This window comes from Typha angustifolia, chromosome 5 (assembly GCF_048772165.1).
Source record: "Typha angustifolia cultivar Huaian chromosome 5, ASM4877216v1, whole genome shotgun sequence".
NCBI lineage: Eukaryota > Viridiplantae > Streptophyta > Magnoliopsida > Poales > Typhaceae > Typha > Typha angustifolia.
Window position 1 is genome coordinate 8,131,248 of NC_133243.1, and position 19,616 is coordinate 8,150,863.

General features: G+C 42.2%; 4 protein-coding genes across 6 annotated transcripts; 3 read left to right on the forward strand and 1 right to left on the reverse strand.

The window, feature by feature from the left end:
• The first annotated feature begins 490 nt into the window (after nucleotides 1-490).
• LOC140760386 (pyruvate dehydrogenase E1 component subunit alpha-1, mitochondrial-like) lies at nucleotides 491-4,937 on the forward strand. The gene is made up of 8 exons (XM_073097319.1): nucleotides 491-1,294; nucleotides 1,390-1,469; nucleotides 1,949-2,026; nucleotides 2,553-2,648; nucleotides 2,733-2,804; nucleotides 2,953-3,006; nucleotides 3,173-3,238; nucleotides 4,408-4,937. The coding sequence occupies exons 1-8, from the start codon at nucleotides 610-612 to the stop codon at nucleotides 4,450-4,452; spliced, it is 1,176 nt and encodes a 391-aa protein (XP_072953420.1). The 5' UTR covers nucleotides 491-609; the 3' UTR covers nucleotides 4,453-4,937.
• A 2,699-nt stretch (nucleotides 4,938-7,636) lies between these two features.
• LOC140759964 (probable galacturonosyltransferase-like 2) lies at nucleotides 7,637-9,153 on the forward strand. Its single transcript, XM_073096695.1, has one exon. The coding sequence runs from the start codon at nucleotides 7,756-7,758 to the stop codon at nucleotides 8,884-8,886; it is 1,131 nt and encodes a 376-aa protein (XP_072952796.1). The 5' UTR covers nucleotides 7,637-7,755; the 3' UTR covers nucleotides 8,887-9,153.
• A 1,324-nt stretch (nucleotides 9,154-10,477) lies between these two features.
• Nucleotides 10,478-14,030, reverse strand: LOC140759965 (uncharacterized). Of its 3 annotated transcripts, none has more exons than XM_073096698.1 (6): nucleotides 13,507-14,030; nucleotides 13,171-13,417; nucleotides 12,080-12,178; nucleotides 11,778-11,986; nucleotides 10,821-10,909; nucleotides 10,478-10,664 (listed from the first exon to the last, which is right to left on the reverse strand). In XM_073096698.1, the coding sequence occupies exons 1-5, from the start codon at nucleotides 13,962-13,964 to the stop codon at nucleotides 10,834-10,836; spliced, it is 1,089 nt and encodes a 362-aa protein (XP_072952799.1). In that variant the 5' UTR covers nucleotides 13,965-14,030; the 3' UTR covers nucleotides 10,478-10,664; nucleotides 10,821-10,833. The 3 variants fall into 3 exon arrangements, with proteins under 3 accessions (XP_072952799.1, XP_072952798.1, XP_072952797.1); XM_073096697.1 differs by having other exon boundaries at nucleotides 10,478-10,713; XM_073096696.1 differs by having other exon boundaries at nucleotides 10,478-10,909.
• Nucleotides 14,031-15,843: 1,813 nt separating this feature from the next.
• On the forward strand, nucleotides 15,844-19,552 carry LOC140759864 (formin-like protein 16). Its single transcript, XM_073096534.1, has 2 exons — nucleotides 15,844-17,120; nucleotides 18,100-19,552. The coding sequence occupies exons 1-2, from the start codon at nucleotides 15,898-15,900 to the stop codon at nucleotides 19,430-19,432; spliced, it is 2,556 nt and encodes an 851-aa protein (XP_072952635.1). The 5' UTR covers nucleotides 15,844-15,897; the 3' UTR covers nucleotides 19,433-19,552.
• The last annotated feature ends 64 nt before the right edge of the window (nucleotides 19,553-19,616 follow it).

Sequence of the window (19,616 nt, forward strand, 5' to 3'; positions counted from 1 at the left end):
TGGTCTACTCCCCCTCCTCTTTATGTTTATCAAGTTTTATTACTATATTATCTAGAAATGAATGAATTATTATCTCCTATCAGCTCTCCCTTAAAAGAAAAGTCCCATTATCATTATTTTATTAATCTAATTTAGAGTTGGAATAAAAATATTAAATGTTGTCCTAGTATTCGTTTGGTGGAAGAACAAGAAACCATTATATATGAAGTATGAGCTCCTTATTTATGATTTATAGCTATAGGCCATCAATTTGGTATAATTAATACCACGAGTATTCTCATGCTATTATTAATACCATGCATTCAAATACAAAAAATGTCTCTCTCTCCTCTGAATCATAGATAAAAACGAGTATAAGAATAAATTATCTTATTGTTCACAACCACGTACAAAATTTATAGCTCACTCTATATTATAGAGAAAGAATAAGTAGTATAATATTATTTATGATTACTTCGTTCGTCATCTGAACGAGGCCAAGCTAATGTGGTGTCACATGTCGCCGCTGAACACGTCGTTTCTAGAAGGCCCCACCGAAGTATTCAAATCCATTTCTTCAACTTGTTGTTCTTCCTCCGCCGCCTTCCCATTTTCCCGGAGACGACGATCATGGCGCTCCTCCGTCGCCTCTCCTCTTCTTCCACGTCCTCCATCCGCTTCCTCTCCGTCACTCCTCGTGGCTTCTCCTCCGCCTCTGGCGACGAAACCCTAACGATCGAGACGAGCGTCCCCTTCACCGGCAACCGGATCGATCCGCCCTCCCGCTCCGTCGACACGTCCCCCTCCGAGCTCTTATCCTTCTTCCGAACCATGTCCACCATGCGTCGCATGGAGATCGCCGCCGACTCCCTCTACAAGGCGAAGCTCATCCGCGGCTTCTGCCACCTCTACGACGGCCAGGAGGCCGTTGAAGTCGGCATGGAGGCCGCTATCACTAGATCCGACGCCATCATCACCGCCTACCGTGACCACTGCATCTACCTCGGCCGCGGCGGCGATCTCGTATCCGTCTTCGCCGAGCTCATGGGCCGCCGCAACGGGTGCTCCAGAGGAAAGGGCGGATCGATGCATTTCTACAAGAAGGACGCGAATTTCTACGGCGGACACGGGATCGTTGGGGCGCAGGTTCCCTTGGGATGCGGCGTCGCGTTTGCTCAGAAGTATAACAAGGAGGGGACGGTGACGTTTACGTTATATGGAGATGGGGCGGCGAACCAGGGGCAGCTGTTCGAGGCGCTTAATATGTCGGCGCTGTGGGATTTACCGGCGATCTTTGTCTGCGAGAATAATCACTGTGAGTTAAAAAAAAGAAAAAGAAAGATAGAGCAGCGGAGTGTGTGATTGGTGTTATGAAGGTGATTGGTTGGATTGTTTAATCGTTTGTTGCAGATGGCATGGGGACGGCGGAATGGAGATCGGCTAAGAATCCGGCGTACTACAAGCGTGGCGACTATGTTCCCGGACTAAAGGTTGGTAGAAACGCCCTTAGTGAGTTTTCCTGTTTAATGAATCACGAATGCTAATTAGAATGTCAGTATTTAATCTAATTTGCTGATCTCGACTTGTAGAATGTGGACTGCGTGCACATGTTTACTGAAAAGCTAGTAGTTGTAATTCTTTTGAGTAGAATTTGTAAGAATATGTGCACACGAGTGTTTGTTTCCTTCACTGTTCTCATGATTACAATTCATTATCTGGTGGTGGACAACAAAGGTTATCCGAGTTTACTTGGTCGCATTCATAGTCTACTGGTGAATGCTGTATCGATGCAAGCCCATAGTTAAAAGCCTGTCTACATATAGAGCTCTAGTTAAGCTTTATGCATTCTTTAATTATACTGCTTGATTGGTAGAAGAGAGAAGGCTGTGAACTGGTGTAGATTTAGATTTTTCTTTTTGGTGATACTATTTTGTCAAAGTTACCAATGCAATTATTGTGTTCAATGCAGGTTGATGGAATGGATGCTCTTGCTGTAAAGCAGGCATGCAGATTTGCTAAAGAATACGCTCTTGCAAATGGGCCCATTGTGAGTACATGAGGAATTTGGTTTATCTATGCTATTCCATAATATATGTTCTTTTATGCAAGCAGTTTGGTTATGTTCAGTATTTTCTATGACTGACTTACTGTCTGACCAACACAAGCATAACTACTATATGATAGCTTGCAATTGTGGACTGACAATGATCCTAGACAGTTAGCTGATTATTATTTTAAAATCATGTGCCCATGAAGATATGCAAACCACTGTCTGGCACTTAGCATTTATATAATAGATTAGAATACTAAGGGAGTGTTATGACTGCATGACTACGTTGAATCTGATATGGCGGGTAAGTCAAATATTGTTTCCATCTTTGCGGCATACAATATGACTGACAAGAATGTGTTTTCTTACATCTAAAGAAACATTCAATTGATATACTGTTGCTGTAAACTGTAAAGGATTAACAATCTGTTTGACAGAACAACCAACAATTGCATAGATGGCTAATACCGAATATTGAATATGGCTTTTGGCTAATATACTTTCCTCTGCTTTATGCATTCAGATTCTTGAAATGGATACTTATAGATACCATGGGCACTCTATGTCAGATCCTGGGAGCACTTACCGTACACGAACTGAGATCACTGGTATAAGACAGGTAAGGGTGGTTAGAATCGATTTATATTATAAGTCAAAACCTTGTCCAAATTTAAAAATGTCGTTTGCGTTACATAACCTACAGGAGCGTGATCCAATTGAAAGGATTAGAAAGTTGATAATGGCACATGATCTGGCATCTGCCTCTGAGCTCAAGGTACTTAGAATTACAATAGAATAAGTCATGCTAAAATCCTTGAAAAATTTTAGGGCCAGAAGGGCTGCAGAGCTTACAGAGACATCCACAGTTGACTAGATTCATTAGTCTTTGTAATTTCTTTTGTCCATCTTATTTTTTGTCTCAGGACATGGAGAAAGAAATCAGGAAAGAAGTAGATGACGCCATTGCTCAAGCCAAGGTTGGCCTATATCTGAAATCTATTATTGCAACATTTCTACTTCCTATACTCATCCTATACAGGGCAGCTCCTCTTGTGTTGTCGATTCCCTTTTTCTTTGCTGCTTTTTTGGGGGGATCTCCTGCTGCTTATGTTCATGACTACATTTACTCTTTACCATCTACAGGAAAGCCCTATGCCTGATCCTTCTGAACTCTTTACGAATGTATATGTGAAAGGTTATGGAGTTGAGGTAAGTATATGGGTATAAGTTTGTCTCTCAATTATCAAATTCTCTGCACTCTGGCACTCTTCGTTGGTCCCTTATTTCCAAAGCAATCTCTTTCAAGTATTCTAAGTTGCTTTTGTAAAATTAAGTTTCAGGAAATTTTGTGCCAGTGTGTCCTCGTTATTCTCCTGGTTTTAGTTCTCATAGTTTAACTATTATAATATTGAGGAGCAAGAGTGTTAGTGTTTCTATTCTGCCAATATATCTTTGCTCTAGCTATTTTAGTCAGCATTATTATCTAAACTTACCAGGTTATGGATGTTGGTACTCTGGTCACTCTAAGACATGTAATAGGAGGATAAGTTATCTCGTCTTGACTGCATAATCCTCGTTGGAAGAAATTTATCTGAATGGGACATCTGGTTCTGAGCTATGATATAAGATTTAGCCTTACGATCACTTGTTTCAGGTTCTCTACCAGAAGTATATATTTAGTAGACTCCGTTGAAAGGATCGTGGTGTAGAACTGATGTTTTGGTTTCAATTTCATTAAGGAGGCCAGGGCTATACATAATAGTTTGCATTTACTAGGTGTAGTAGTTTCTAAACTCCAAGCAAGAGAAGAGGGGGAAAGAAATAAACTGCGGAGTCTAAATCCAGTAAATTCAACAAAGATCAGCTAGATAGTTGGCTTCCTAGCCTTGATCAGCACCAGTTGAAAAGATTGAGAAGAGATGCAGCATTCAACTCTTTCCAGTAATAAATCATAGTCCAAATGTACAACCTTATAATCAAGAGCTGTCAGATACTTAGACCATAAAGAACTGGAAATTCCAAAACCAAGCGTGTCCTCATTTTACATGGATGATGCTTATTAAGTTTGTTATTGAGGCTAGTTGATTCATCCGTTCCATCTGTTCCACGTGTTTCTTCTTAGATTGAATTTGAGATCAGGGGTATGTTCATTTAACATTTCTCTTTCCTGTTAGTGTATTTTATTTTTTATTGCCTGTGTTCTAAGAAGAATGGCAATCCTGGGTCCTCTGGTGCTCTTTCGGCTGCCTGGAGGCTTTCTTTCCCCCCTAGGATGAACCTATCTGCACACTGTATTGTGAACAAACAACTATTAATGCTTGTGTCATGCAAATACTATGCCAGCATATTGCAACTGAATCAAACATACTTCATTGCAGGCTTTTGGTCCAGATAGGAAGGAAGTGACATCTGTTCTTCCTTGAAGCCAGCAGTTAGAATTTCAGTACTCTTTCAACTCTACGAGGAAGTAAAAGTCTTAAGAATGCTTAGAGAATAAAGATGCAACCATGCAGGGTGAAGGTTTTGCCAGTCCTTGGTGTTTCTTCACGGCATATCGATTGTACAGAGTCTCTTCAAAATAAGTTTTAAAAATGTTTAGCAAATAAATGTGGAAGGTGAAGATTCTTTCACACCTTGGTCTTCCTTGCAAATCACCATGCACGAAATCCTCTTTGAGGGCCTTTCTTCAGTAGTCTTTATTATTGTTTTATATATCTTAATTGCTGATAAGCATATTGTTTATGTATGCTATACGATGTCTTGCATTGCCATGACACCAGCCATGTCGTCTGGGAATTGGATTTCTCAGGTGGATTGGATGGTTTCTTCATGGACTTCTGAATTTCTGTTACCAGTAGCTTGTTTTTAGTTGTATCTCTTTTGTTGGATATCATCTCTCTTACGACCATCTCAATTCTCAGCTTTGTGCCCATCTCCTTTTTTTATGAGCTTATTCTCTCATAATAAAGAAGCCTCCTTACGTCACTTAATTTATAGAGAACGCCCGGTAGCCATGGACTATGGATTTTTTTGCTGTCTTGAAGATCTCGGTATCATCAAACAGCAAAGTTCTTGTTGACCTTTTCTGATATTTTCTGGAGAACAGCATCTTAGAACACACGCGTCCATTGTAAAGTCTAGGAGAATGAGACTTTTGTTAGTTACCTACTTTATTTACAGCATATACCCTCTGTTGACAGTGACAACAGTTTGCCGTGTATGATTCTCAATGGCTCAATGCATTACTATCACAGGTTTTTGACACTTGCATCCATCAAATACAAGCTTGCTTCCTGATTGTCTTGGGACTGATGAATGTCCATGAATCACCCTCCTTTATGTGATTCACAGCTATGTTTAGCTAATTGTCTATGCTTAGATTCCTTACTCGATCTCACCTATGTCGTTCTGGCACTGGCACCTTATCCACCTTAGCAGGAACTAGGAAGCTTCTTTTAGCATGGGAGACAGAAGAGTATTAATTTGACTATTCTCACTATATATTTCTTGGAACGTATCCTTCACTATATTTCACGTGGAGTGGAAGGTTCTCGTGGGGAATGGAACATTAGGGAAACCACATGCTTGGTCAACGAACACCGGCATTGGTGGAATCATCCATGTGGTACACATGACCCTTGATCAAATCATTACACACACTATAAGGTGGTCAACTTTCACACGGTTCCTACGAGTCGGACAACACGTATGTCTCGAAAGAGTAGGAGAATTAATGGTCGATTCGTCAGGAGGGAAAGGCATCGATTCTATAGATTACACAGTCTTCGACGTTTAGAAAGGTACCACCTGTATATTAACATTCGGTTCCCATGTGCGGTATATACTTGCCTCTCTGTAGTATGAAGCCACGTCGTGCTTGCTTTATACATAATGTGCCATCTTCGGATGTTTGCCTATTATCTTTTGCCACACTTACCACAAGGAAGGGATTATACCCAAAACATCTTTATAGCATCAATACTTTATCACTTAAATATCAACCTACTTAGTGTTAGAATCCATATATATATTATATGTAAGACCAGCTAGGCTATAGACCGGTCAGTAAATTTAGCTCTGTCATAGTTAGATTGGATAATTACATTAAATCTCATATTAAAATATAACTGGCCAATTCTCCTCACCGCACACTTGGCACAGTTATTCTTTTATTACAAAATTCTTCTATATATACAGAGAGAGAGATAGATATATTCAAACTCTCGTCTCTTTTAGTTGAGGCTGTAGGGTTCCGCCACTTAGGCTAATAACGTTGGACTCATCGTCTAATCACGCCATTAAGAGTAGAGAATTAGCAACTATAATTATTGGTTAATCGAAAGTTTAATATGGTACAGAAATGCGTGTTTATTTTTCTTTTATTATCTTTTTCTTTTGGCCACTAATGAAGTTATGCCATGTACAAAGGTGCTGTCCTCTATGGACTTTCCGAAATCGAAAGTGTCATCGCTAAGGAAGGAACTTTCTCCGGGTACTCGTCATGCAATTTTAATATAGTAGATGACTTGATCGTTGCAACCACTGCGGATCTAAAATTGACACGTTCTGATCTTTGTATATGATTGTAATACGTCTTCTATGACGGCCAAGGGCCAACAACAGCTACACGTCAACGGAAGACAACACAACGTCATTTTAATGATTTTCGCCGCTTAATAATCCACTTAAATTCATGTTTCCTTCCTTATAATCAAGGGTAATTTATAAAATTGTTTGAATACAGAGAATTAAATATATATTTTATGAAGAGTGACGAACAAAAAGCGTATGCAAGATTATAAGTTAATTATTATTTAATTGAATACATTTTCCTATATAATTATTAGCTTAATAGGAAATAGAGAGAAGAAGAATTCACACCACTATACCACGTTTTAACATTAGAAATACGATCCCAATTTGACGGAGATATCATTCTATTATTTTTCGATACCAGAAACATATTTACGCCGAAGACTTCATTTTAATCGCAGTCCCTTTCATGAACATGGGTAGCACTTTCCATCTAAATAAAGCCTTACGACTTATTCAAACAACATAAAACCAAGTTAATTAAAGCCATAACTAACAAAAGAGATGTTAAACTATTATATAAGGACTGCCGTTAATTTGAATTAAAAGGTTGTTATAAACGTAAAACCTAGCGACGTGCAAGCTTGTAATTATCGAATTTATTTCATATGCCATATTAAAATCTTAATCAGTTATTAGTGCACAGGATGCCGTCCAGCTATCCAACCATTTTAGTGGCCATAAATTTAAATTAATTGCACCCGATAAAAAAAATAATCCCATAAAATATTACGTATCTCCAACTACTAAGCCTTGGGAACGAATAAAGAAATCTAAAATGGGAAGCTCCAAAGCTGTTAGGCAAAGGGATGTTGGCCAATAAAATTGCGCCACGTTCGGTTTCCTCGAATCCAACGCACCAACCCTTCGCCTTCGTATATTAACAGCTCCCGTATTATTTAAGTCCTGGAGTAAGTATTAAGTATAATAATCCAAGTGGCTTTTTGTTATTTAATTACGCGGTTTCACGTCGACTTAAGTAAAAGATATTCGCGTCTCTCTCTGCGACTCCGCTTTATAACAGGACTATTCGACCCCTATACTACCGACCAATTCTTATTCGAGAATTAGGGCAAGTGAGAATAAGAGAGAAGAGGAGAGAAGAATAAGCGTACCTTAACGCGGCCGCGGCCATGGATTCTTATCCGGCCATGACTATCCTTATTCTCATCTTCGTCTTCCTGTCGAGTCCGGCTATCTCGGCGGCTCGTCCCATCTCCGGTGGAGGAGGTGCCGCGGCAGCGGCCGCGGCCGCAGCCTCCGCCCTACCTCGCTTCGCCGAGGCTCCCCAGTTCCGCAACGGTGATGACTGCCCCATTTCAACCGCGGGAGAGATCTGCGACCCTAACCTCGTCCACATCGCCATGACCCTCGACGCCCACTACCTCCGTGGCTCCATGGCCGCGGTCTTCTCCCTCCTCAAGCACGCCTCCTGCCCCGAGTCCATCTTCTTCCATTTCATCACCTCCGGCTCCGGCGACGAGGCCCTAGCCGCCGTCGTCTCCGCCTCGTTCCCCTCCCTCCGCTTCCGGATCTACCCCTTCCCCACCTCCCTCGTTTCCGGTCTCATCTCCTCCTCCGTCCGCGCGGCCCTCGAGAACCCCCTCAACTACGCCCGCAACCACCTCGCCGACCTCCTCCCGTCCTGCGTCTCCCGCGTCATCTACCTCGACTCCGACATCCTCGCCGTCGACGACGTCAGCCGCCTATGGGAGACCCACCTCCCAGCGGCCGCCGTCGTCGCCGCCCCCCAGTACTGCCACGCAAACTTCACCCGCTACTTCACCCCCGCATTCTGGAACGATCCGGAGCTAGGGTTCCGCGTCTTCGAGGGGCGGCGCCGCCAGCCGTGCTACTTCAACACGGGAGTGATGGTGATAGATCTCCGCCGATGGAGAGCTGGAAACTACCGGAATCGGATAGAGAAGTGGATGCGCTTGCAAAAGGAGAGGAGGATATACGAGCTGGGATCGTTGCCGCCATTCCTTTTGGAGTTTGCAGGGGAAGTGGAAGGAGTCGATCACCGATGGAATCAGCACGGGCTCGGAGGGGATAACTTGACGGGGAGTTGCCGGCCGTTGCATCCGGGCCCGGTCAGCTTGATGCATTGGAGCGGAAAAGGGAAACCGTGGGCTCGGCTCGACGCCGGCCGGCCTTGCCCTCTCGATCGGCTATGGGTACCGTACGACCTCTATATCTCTCCGGCGTCGGCGGTGGCAGCCGCGTCGATGGCGCCGTCTTCTTCTTCAATCTTTTCTTGGTAGACACGAGGTACCAAATTTTACCGAGCCGGCGAGTGTACAGTGAAGAAAGAGAAAAGAGGAAGGTTAATTCTTGGATTCTTTACTTCGTTGGTGTATAAAGATGCGACGGAAATCAATTTATTTCTTTGTTGATAGAAAGGTTATATATCTCTCTTTTCTTTTTCTTTTTTAGTTCTTTGGAAATTTCCCGGGGGAAAGAAGGCGGCCAACAAGTGTTGGCGACTTTCTATCTTTTGATTTGAATAAAGATTAGATTTATTTGTTCAATTCTTTTCCTTTTTCTCTTTGTGTGTGTGTGTGTGTGTGTGTGTGTGTGTGTGGATTATTTCTATTATGCTGTGTTCTTTTCCATCTAAATTTTCCATCTCTCATCTCCCATAGAGGCAGAGGTCTCCACTGAAATGGTCGTCATGATCTGATGCGATGTAAATTCTAAGCAATGGAAGCTCGACAGGTGGTGCTTTCGAGAATCTTAAATACGCTTTAATGCCTTTTTATTTTGTGGAGATTAGACCACGAAAAGAAGAGCGAAATGATTAATCTTTGTGATCCAAGGATTCGTGATGTCTCTCATAACTTGTAGATTCAGTAATGGCGAAAATAAATGATGTTTTTATTTATTTATTTTATTCTAATAATGAATGTAGTTAGTGGTGGGAATTAAATATAAGTATGATTGTAATCTTGGTAGACCTCTGTAGACAGGCTGGATGCAACCAATGACGATCTGTATGCAATATAAAAAGTGGATGCAAGTGCAGGCGCAGAGTCCAATGATTTGCCTGCATTAATTGGGGCCCAGCCAAAGGTTGTTCTTTTTCTCTCACTGTGTATATAGCTTATAGCTATTCTTTTGGCATGAAAGTGTACAGGTTAATTAGATAAGCAGGCGACCAACTTGGCCTACAAGTTTCAAAAATAATGATAGAAAACGGCATTCAAATGAAGGGACCAGCTGCTGACCCACTGCAGAGAGCTCGTCTTGCCTGGCATTACAGGTCAGGTCAAGAGAGCGGTTCTAATTTTGTTTGTCTCTCGTTTCTTTTCGGTGATTTTGATATCCCACTTTGATTAACCCATTGGGGCACAAGCATGCAATCCAACCCGACATCGATGAAATTTTTGTTCCTGCTTTGCTGTGGGTTGGTAGTGAGGGTGCAATAGAGTTCAGGCCTTTGAATTCGTCAAAGTTTTTTTATTTTCTGTGTTTATTCTTTTAGACTCGATAATTTATTTATTTGTTATGTTGCCTCTTGTAGTCAAAATGAGATTGTGTCAAAACTTATCACCCTACTATCCTCTTTTTCTGTGTCTCAGACTGTAATAGTTGCATAATGTTTGAATTAACAAAAAGAAAACACGACATGCCAGAGAATTCCCACGAGTTGTCGGGGCATCATACCAGGTGAGCTGGAGCATAATACCAAGGTTCTGATATAACTGGGAGGACAGGCAAGTGCAACAATTGTTTTAGCAATTAAAAGCGCAAGAAGGAAAGTAACAGGAAAGAATGGGGGATTGATGTCATCTACTGGCACACACTAATGACTGCGTCAATCGGCCAAAAAATAAGGAAAAAAGAAGCATAATAGATGAGAAGATACCGTTTGCAATTTTATACAGCAAAATTACTACAATAGAGAAGACACCATTTCGGCAAAATGCGAGTAATTTCGTATCAGGAAAGATGCGAAGATATTAACAAGGTTGGCACCTGAACTAGAACCATCTGCATTTCTACCGTCCTTTGCGAGGATCCAGTATCTTATTGATTCAGTCTTTGAGGACAGGGAAGGAAAGAGAACGAAGCTATCAATAATTGACAAACTGCATTTCATATGGATAATAATACAAGATGGAATGAACAAAAATTTAAGAAATAAAACACATACAAAAATTCTAGTACTAGTATAGTGATTTTGACGGATACTCACTCTTCTTTCCTCTTTACACTAACCCAGTAATGCAGTTTAGAAGCAATCTATTCTCCAAGCCTCTCAAATGATGACCCAGTAGCATACACCTAAGAAGAAAAAAGAAGACATTACATCAGTTACTTCAGATAGTAAACTAATAACGTAAGGAGGTAATGGAGTAATATTTCAATGACTTTATCAATATTTGTGGTTATTACTCTATGGCAATACAATCACCAGGTCAACTCCTCAGTCAGCACAAACATGCAGTAAAGAAGTCTCGTTGTTTCTTTTGTACTTCCTATATTTTCAAGCTTACCTTTTAATTTGTTGAGTGCACTAGAGCATGAACAAGTTTCCACATCCACCTCAGTCGAGCTACAAGTCTCATGTTTTCATGTTAAAATATATCTGCTAGAGTATTAGTCAAAATGCAAGTACTCATTTTAATTATGACTCTCTATTTAGAATGCATTCACTTGATTTTCCGGATTATGTGCAAAATTAATCCTACTCTCCGAAGCATCCATCAACCTTGGCCAAGGCTGGTGATGGGCATCGACGGGGATACTATGTATTGACAACATATTTGCCCTCAAATCAACAAATAATCTGACGATTATCTGGAATCCGCTAGAGGCCTGAGACTGACTAATCACTCCTTTCACGCCCAGATATCTACAATTGTAATGATAAAATAAATCATTTCCATACATGATATGCTTTAACTTGTTCTAAAAGTCAAGTATCTGTTTGTTGTTAAGGACAGAAATGCGAATTACTCTGTTCTACTTCTAAACTTCAGAATTGGAATCAGCCTAAATTTCTTTTCAAAAAAAGAAAAAAGTGGCACACAAATAAATTGAACTGCAAATTAAATATTCGAATTATAAATAGCATCAAGAAATTTGATTTCAGTTCTAAGAGTAAGACTAGAAGAAAACGAAGCAGCTTGTCTCAACAAAGGATATTTACCAGAAGAGCAGATTTGCAAGATAATCTCGATATATACTGGCCTGACTCTGATCGACAACATGACTATGGTCCACATCATCCTTCCCTATGCTCAAATTTTGCAACATTCTATGGTTATCACCATCAAAAACTTTTAGATGTATTGACTGAACAAGCTGTTGAACGATCTCTTCAACCTCTGAAGATGATGGTTGAGATAATTCGCGAACCTGTTGATATTATTTTAGCATTTTTATCAGATATTGATGGAAAATTAATTGGCACAGACCACAAGAAATTCATTGCATTGTTTGAAGCCTAACCACAACAGGATCCAATGATCTCAGGTACTCCAATAGGTCATTGTCGTATTCTGTTTTATGCTCCAGCAACATATTCTCCCACTTTTCAGCATTTATTTCCTGAGGTTATATATGAATTTCATTAACTCTAGTAATAAGTACATTAATATCAAATAAGTATAACAGTATATTACCTCAATGCCCAAGCTGCATAGGATGCTTCTAAAGGCTAATTAATGACTACAAGAAACAATAAATAAATTACTCCAATGTCAAATACAACATGCATCTCTGCCCAGATAATAATATGTCACATTCTCAATCACATGTCCTGACCACATTTCAGTTGATAGAATGCCAACTTCAGTCTAAATTGTTCCAGCTTTGAGTTTCAGTTACTCTTTTAGCATGCATCTACTAACACTCAGAACACAAAGAAAGAACTATCCTTGCATACATACACATTCCAAAAGTGCTTCTATGCTTATTTGCCCTCACAGCAAATTTGGACTCCCAGCCAACTTACAGAATATGCAAATATAATCGGACTGTCAGAGAGAGGACAACATTTGGCCTAATTATTGAGACTTCCACATGCGCCTTGAAGTGAGTTCAAGGCATGGAAAAAGTATCATGGTAACAAGGTAATCTTATGTATAGCTAGTACTTTCGGACCCACACTTCAGGCTTCTCATTTATTGGCACTCCCTTATATATTGTCTTATAGCTGGTAGCTTAGTAGATGTGTTCATAGCAATCGTTTATTTGATCTTACACATGATTCTCATTACACTTGTAGCTTCAAAGCCAACTATACAATATCAAAACAGACACTATGTCAATTTCTCTGTTCTTTAACTTTCCGCTACTCTTTTTTCCTTACAATTTATGTAACCCTTACATCAAATGTCTGCACGCCTATAAGAGATGAAACCAATGATTTATAACAGCTCATGATCAAACAACATAAAGCTATGCCTATGGACCAAAAATGTCTGCTCACCTATAGCTTAAGGGAGTAATATATAAGCATACTTGAAAACATAATTCTTAGATTATTAGTACTATTTTAATAAATTGAAAGAGAGAAGTATTGCATGAAAGGTTCGCACCTTCTGAGCAATCACCAATTCTAGTTTCAGCTTTTCAATGTAGCTTAAGGCAGCCGGAGACAAATCCCCTAGACTCTCACAAGCAAAATTAACATCTTCCACCTCCTCTCCTCCTGCCCTTGCTTTGCCTTCCTTCCCAGGCGTTTCAAATTCTTCAGAGGAACCCACCGTAGTTTCATTGCTCCGATGAGAGCTCTCAAAATTCCTCGTCAAGGACATCCTATACTCCGCATTCCAGAGCGTATACCTTCACAGATTTCCAAAAATGGAACACCCTATCAAATCGATCGCTACTTATATAAAATTCCGATCTCAGAGAAACGATGAATAGAGTACCCGGTGTTGATGGAGGAACAAAGGAGCTTGTACAGCGGCTCCTCCGAACCCCTAATCGATATGTCGAACTCGTCAGATGGGAGAACCCCGAGCATGACGGAGATCGCCCGCTTCATGGAATCCTTTGCCGGAGCCGAAACCCCTTTCCCGACGACCGAGGTGTCAAGCGGCTCGATCCGGAGGAGCACATCGGCGAGGGCGGAGAACTCACAGCCTACGGCAGATCCGCCGGTATCCCAGGTGGATACGAATTCGTCAGCGACGCCGCCTCCGCCATCGACGCCGGAGTAGACGCAGCAGAGGATATGGTTGGAGGATGAAGAAGAGGAAAGGGGATTATAATTTCGCAGGGCGGAGCGGCGGAGAGGGAGGAGATGGCGAGAAGAGAGGAGGGGAGGTAGTTGGTTTGGCGGGAAGAGATGGCGGGAGAGCAAGATATCTCTCGGAACGGCCGCCATGGCGGGGAGGAGAGAGGCGAGAGAGGCGAGAGGAACGAGGAAACGACGACGGCACTCGATTTGACTTGTCCCAAGATGAGATGGTTTTGATTTGATATGATATAAACGTTGACGACAATGAAGCTGCCACGTGTCGAATCTGTTTGGATTTTGAACCCGTTAAGAAGAAGGACTCCGATGACCGATTAGATCGCCATTACGCTGTTTCGGGTTTAGGCCAGCCTTTGTCATGCTTTGTTCATTAACGCATATTATTATTAGGCCATCTAATGCCTAATGGTGAGTAATATTTCTACACAGGATGCCATTTTTATAAAATAAATAAATAAATATAAGACTAATGGTTATTTATAATGCAATTTAGATCAAATAATAGTTTCATATATAGTTGTTGGAAATTATGGTAAATAGAGATGGTGGAGTTATCACTTAATTTAAAGAAGTGTTAGGATGCAATTAACTGTAAACTTCGACCATTGATAGCTGACTTTGTTGGTTTACTCGTCCCTGCTAGCTAAGAAACTAATTAACATCAGATGCTTCGCTGCATTTTGAATTAGTCTTAGTAAATGATATAATTACTGCCAAATTAGAACATAATAAATGATCCATTCTCCAAAATGTACCCAACGTGCGAATGGATTTTATAACAAACTAATCTACCATGCAATAAATTAATCTAAAAATTTCCCTCCCATCCAAGTTCCAACTAACATCATTACACCAACCACCGAAAAGAAAAGAAATTAAGGATACAAATATGCTCACATAATATTACGCTTCAAGAGGCGAGAAAGAAGGTTAAGCTTGTGTAGAGGTTGACTTTATGAAGATTAAGCCTGCATATATGTATATATCCTCACATTGAGTAGAGATTTTGGATTCCTCTGGACAGATTCTAACTAATAGAATACAAATGGAATTAGTTAGTATGCATTCACTAATATCAAATATTTTGTAAAAATTTAAATTCATAAAGTCACTTCTTATAATATAGAATTATATTAATATTTGTCCCTCTACTGGTATCTCATTAATTAAGAAAACAATCCTGTGAAATTTCTAATATTTCTCCATATATCTAAACCTCTTTATTTATTTTATCATTTACCCAAAAAAAAACCACTTAAATATCTTTCTATTAGTTATCTTTTAGATTATTTTAATAAATAATTAATATGTAAGTGTTATGTCATTAATTTTAGGCGCCATAGAAACAAATTTACTTTTATTTGAAAGAAAATAAAAAGAAAAGAGTTAAAGAATAAAATAAATAGTTTATATTTTATATCAATAAGGTAGGGGGATGAGAAATTTTTCATAGTTTAAAGAATGTACTAAAAAATAATTAGACGGTGCATATAAAAGTAAACAATAGTTAAAAAAATTTAGTGTAATTATCTCTATAATTAATCTAGAAAAAGGAGAAAAGGATCCATTGGGTCGCTGCGGTTTCTCTAGACGGCGTCCGACAAAATAGAGGCTTCGCGTATCGTTCCTCTTAACGCCTTTTACCAGAACCTCCATGTTCCAACATCTCAACAAATAATTTCCTATATAGTTTTTAAGGGTGTTTTGGTCATATGAGCTCGATCATAGCCGTCCGCGAATTGGATAAGGGCCCCACACGGCCGCACACCAACCCCAGCACTTCCTTTGAACCTGTCATCGGAAAACGAATTGATAAACGAAAACGATACTTGATCCTGTCGGATCGTCTGCAGCCTCAACTGCAGAAATTTACAACATCAGTGGATGTGGCAGACCATGTGGTTGCTGCAGAAAAGTTCCTACAATCGATCTTCGAAGAACCTTCTTCCTTTTTTTTAATTTTTTTTTTGTCTAAATACTTTAATTAAATATAAGAAGCAAACGAGAAGATTACTCTTTCTTAGCTTCGTCTTCTCCAACGACAATCGATCGTTTCATCTCCATGGCTGCAAAGATCAAACTAGGCCTTCTCGTCCTCCTCTTCTCCTCCACCTTCCTCCATCTCGTTTCCTCTCAATCCAGCAACATCCAAACTTTCTTCCCCTCCAATCCTTCTCCGGCCTTCGTCAACCCTCCTCCTCCTCCACCTCCTTCTTCTCCTTCCTCTTCTCCTACTCCATCTCCTTCTACGACACACACCAAGCGCAGCGATATAGTTAAGGCGGTCATCGCCACCGCCGCCAGCTGCTTCGCCCTCTCCGGCCTCCTCTGCTTTGCCTTCCTCCGCTACTCCGCCAAGAAGGAATCCAAGAGGAAGCCCGGGGAGAACCCCTTCTCGAAGGGGAGATCTCGATTCGAGCGGCTCCGACCGAGATCGAACCTTAACGGCGTCATCGTTGACGAGAATGGGCTCGATGCTATCTATTGGAGGGAATCCCAAGGGGAGAACCAGAGGAGGTGCCCGAATTGTCACGGATCGGTGACAGAGCCGTCGAGCGAGCGGAGAGGGGATGAAGGCGGAGATCGGGATGACAGGAGGTGGCGACGGAGGAGGACGTCGGGATCGGCGGATTCGAATTCTACAGTTTCCGAGGCCGGAGGGGGGAGCCCCCACTCGCCGATCTCGGTGGTTGTTGTCGAATCGGCAGCTGATTCACGGTTGGATGGGCCATCATTACCTCGGAGATCGGCTTCGTCGACACCCCAGCCTGAGACGGCAGAGGTGGCGGCAGTCGTTGCCGTGAGTTCCGTGGCCAGTCAACAACAATCGCCTCCGCTACCGCCACTACCGCCGCCTCCCGGAACATCAAATCAACCGCCGCCACCGCCCCCGCCGCATCCAGCTCTGGCGGCAACACCACCACCCCCGCCATCCGCTGCGCCACCAGCACCTCCTCCTCCTCCACGCACCGGAGCGCCGCCACCACCTCCGCCACCTAAGGGTCCTGGGGCGCCGCCACCACCTCCGCCGCCTATGGGAGCTAAGGGTCCTCCGGCGCCTCCGCCGCCGCGCCCACCGTCGGGGAATAAGAATGTCCCGCCAGGAATGCCGCCTCCTCCGCCGCCGCGAGGTGGTGGGGCGTCTACGAGGCCACCGCCGCCACAGATGGGAGCTGGAGGAGACGCGGCGCAGAAGAAGATGAAGCCTCTGCATTGGGATAAGATGAATCCGGCGAACGCGAACCACTCGATGGTGTGGGATCGGATCACCGACGGCTCGTTCAAGTAAGTTGCTTGCACTCGATCATTTACCAAATAATAAAAAAAGTAAAATAAGAGGTAGAAATAAAAATTCTCTTTTCTTTTACTAAATTGAGGGTGAATTCAATATTTATAATTAATCGATCATTTCTCGTAAGTTTATCTATGAAAAAGTGAGTATATTCTAGTATAATTAGTCGATAGTGTTCTTATTTTCTTATAAAAATAAAAAATGACATGTTAATTTTCCCTGTTCCTTCTATCTCTTTTCTTTGATCATATAATTCTGAATAGAAATCTAGATTGGATGCTTATATCCTGTTGAATTCTTCAGTCTTCGTGCTTTGGAAAAATTCTTTCTAATCTCTCGGCTTAATTTGACCAATTTTAGGTGAACAATATGATTTTTTTATCAGTCTCTATCATTGAGTTTATATTTTGATAATAGTTAGTAGGTGAGTGATGGGAACGTGGCTTTTTGTATCCTCCTCTTTTCACAATTAATAAGCCAGCTATCAATCGAAGACTACTTCAGACTAATGCAAACAACAATAGAAATCTCCATTTACTTGCTAAAATTACACGCAGAAATTAATAAAAACATAATCTTGGGAAGAGACTCCATATGATCTTTATTGATGAGTTAATTCCGTCTGGCCTATCTATTATTTAAAATTAATTTGTTTCATCCCTAGAGACTAAAATCAAGTGATTAAATAAGTAAAATGAATAATTACACTGAGACTCATGATGTACTGCTTATTTCCACGTATATTCCTTTATTTTTATTTTTATTTTTGGTAGACATTATTTCCCTAAGCTATGAACATTCTCTCGAATGTCGCATAACAGTAAAATGATTCGTAAAAGAATCTGAAACTAAGTTCATGGAGTCTAATTTTAATTATCCTAAATAATATCAAATTCTATAGTATTGACTTTTAATAAACTATCATTCGTTTTAGCTCTCGGTACTAATTAATGTTTTTTTTAATAATCACAGGGTTGACGAAGGCATCATGGAAGCTCTGTTTGGCACCTTGGCCACCAACCGGAAGACTCCACAAAGCGGCAGCAACGCCTCCTCCTCCGCCGCAGCCGTCGAAGCCCAGATCTCCCTCCTCGACTCCCGCAAATCCCAAAACATTGCCATCGTCCTCCGCTCTCTCGCCGTCAGCCGCCAGGACATCCTCGACACCCTCCTCGACGGCCACGGCAGCCTCGCCCCCGACATCCTCGAGAAGCTCTCCCACATCGCCCCGACCAAAGACGAGGAGAAAATAATCCGGGAGTTCTCCGGCAATCCAGCTCGGCTCGCCGATGCCGAAAATTTCCTCTTCCAACTCCTCCGCGACGTCCCCTCCCCCTTCGCCCGCATCAACGCGTTGGTGTTCAAGTCCAACTACGCCTCCGACATTTCCATCGTCAAGAAGAACTTACAAACGCTGGAATCGGCGTGCAAGGAGCTGAGGACGCGCGGCCTCTTCTTGAAGCTGCTCGAGGCGGTGCTCAAAGCCGGCAACCGGATGAACGCCGGCACGGCGCGCGGGAACGCACAGGCATTCAACTTGACTGCTCTAAGGAAGCTTTCCGATGTAAAGAGTAGCGATGGGAGCACGACGCTGCTCCACTTCATCGTCGAGGAGGTCGTCAGAACCGAGGGCAAGCGCTGCGTCGTCAACCGTGACTACAGCATGAAGGGCTTCGGCGGCGGCGCAACGAGCCAGCCCCAGGCGGGCGGAAAGGAAGAGAGGGAGAACGAGTACATGAAGTTAGGCCTCCCGGTGGTCGGCGGGCTGAGCGCAGAGTTCGCGAACGTCAAGAAGGCGGCGCTTATCGACTACGACGCGCTCGTCGGCACATGCGGCGTCCTCGGAGGGCGGATATCGGAGATCAAGAAGTTATTAGACTCGTGCGGCGACGATGGCTTCGCGAGGGAGATGCGGGCCTTCGTGGCGGCCGCAGAGGAGGAGCTCGCGGCGGTGAGAGAGCAACAGGTGCAAGTCTTAGAGTTGGTGAAGAGAACAACCGAGTACTACCACGCAGGAGCAACCAAGGATAGAGATTCACAGGCATTGCAGCTCTTTATAATAGTTAAGGACTTCTTGGGAATGGTAGATCAGGCATGCGTGGACATTGCTAAGAATTTGCAGCAGAAGAAGCCGCCGCCGCCGCCGCCGCGAGAAGCGGTGAAGAGGACGGGGAGTGACTCGTCGGCGGAGGGTTCGAGCACTGGGAAGAGAATGACGAGGAGAATCACAGCGAGGTTTCCGAATTTGCCGACGAACTTCATGTCGGAGCATTCGAACTCAGATTCTAGCAGTGATGAGGAGTAGTGTTGATTGGTTAATTGTGTGTTTCGGATTTTGTGAATTTTAGGTGTAGGGGTTGTGTATAGTGTGTATTGATTTATTTATTGAGTTAGTGAAATGAAATTCTTTATATCGGATTGCTTCTGGATTGTCTTTTTTAGCTTTGGGTATGCTAACGGTCGTTCTTTTCGTCGAGGGTCGCAAAAAT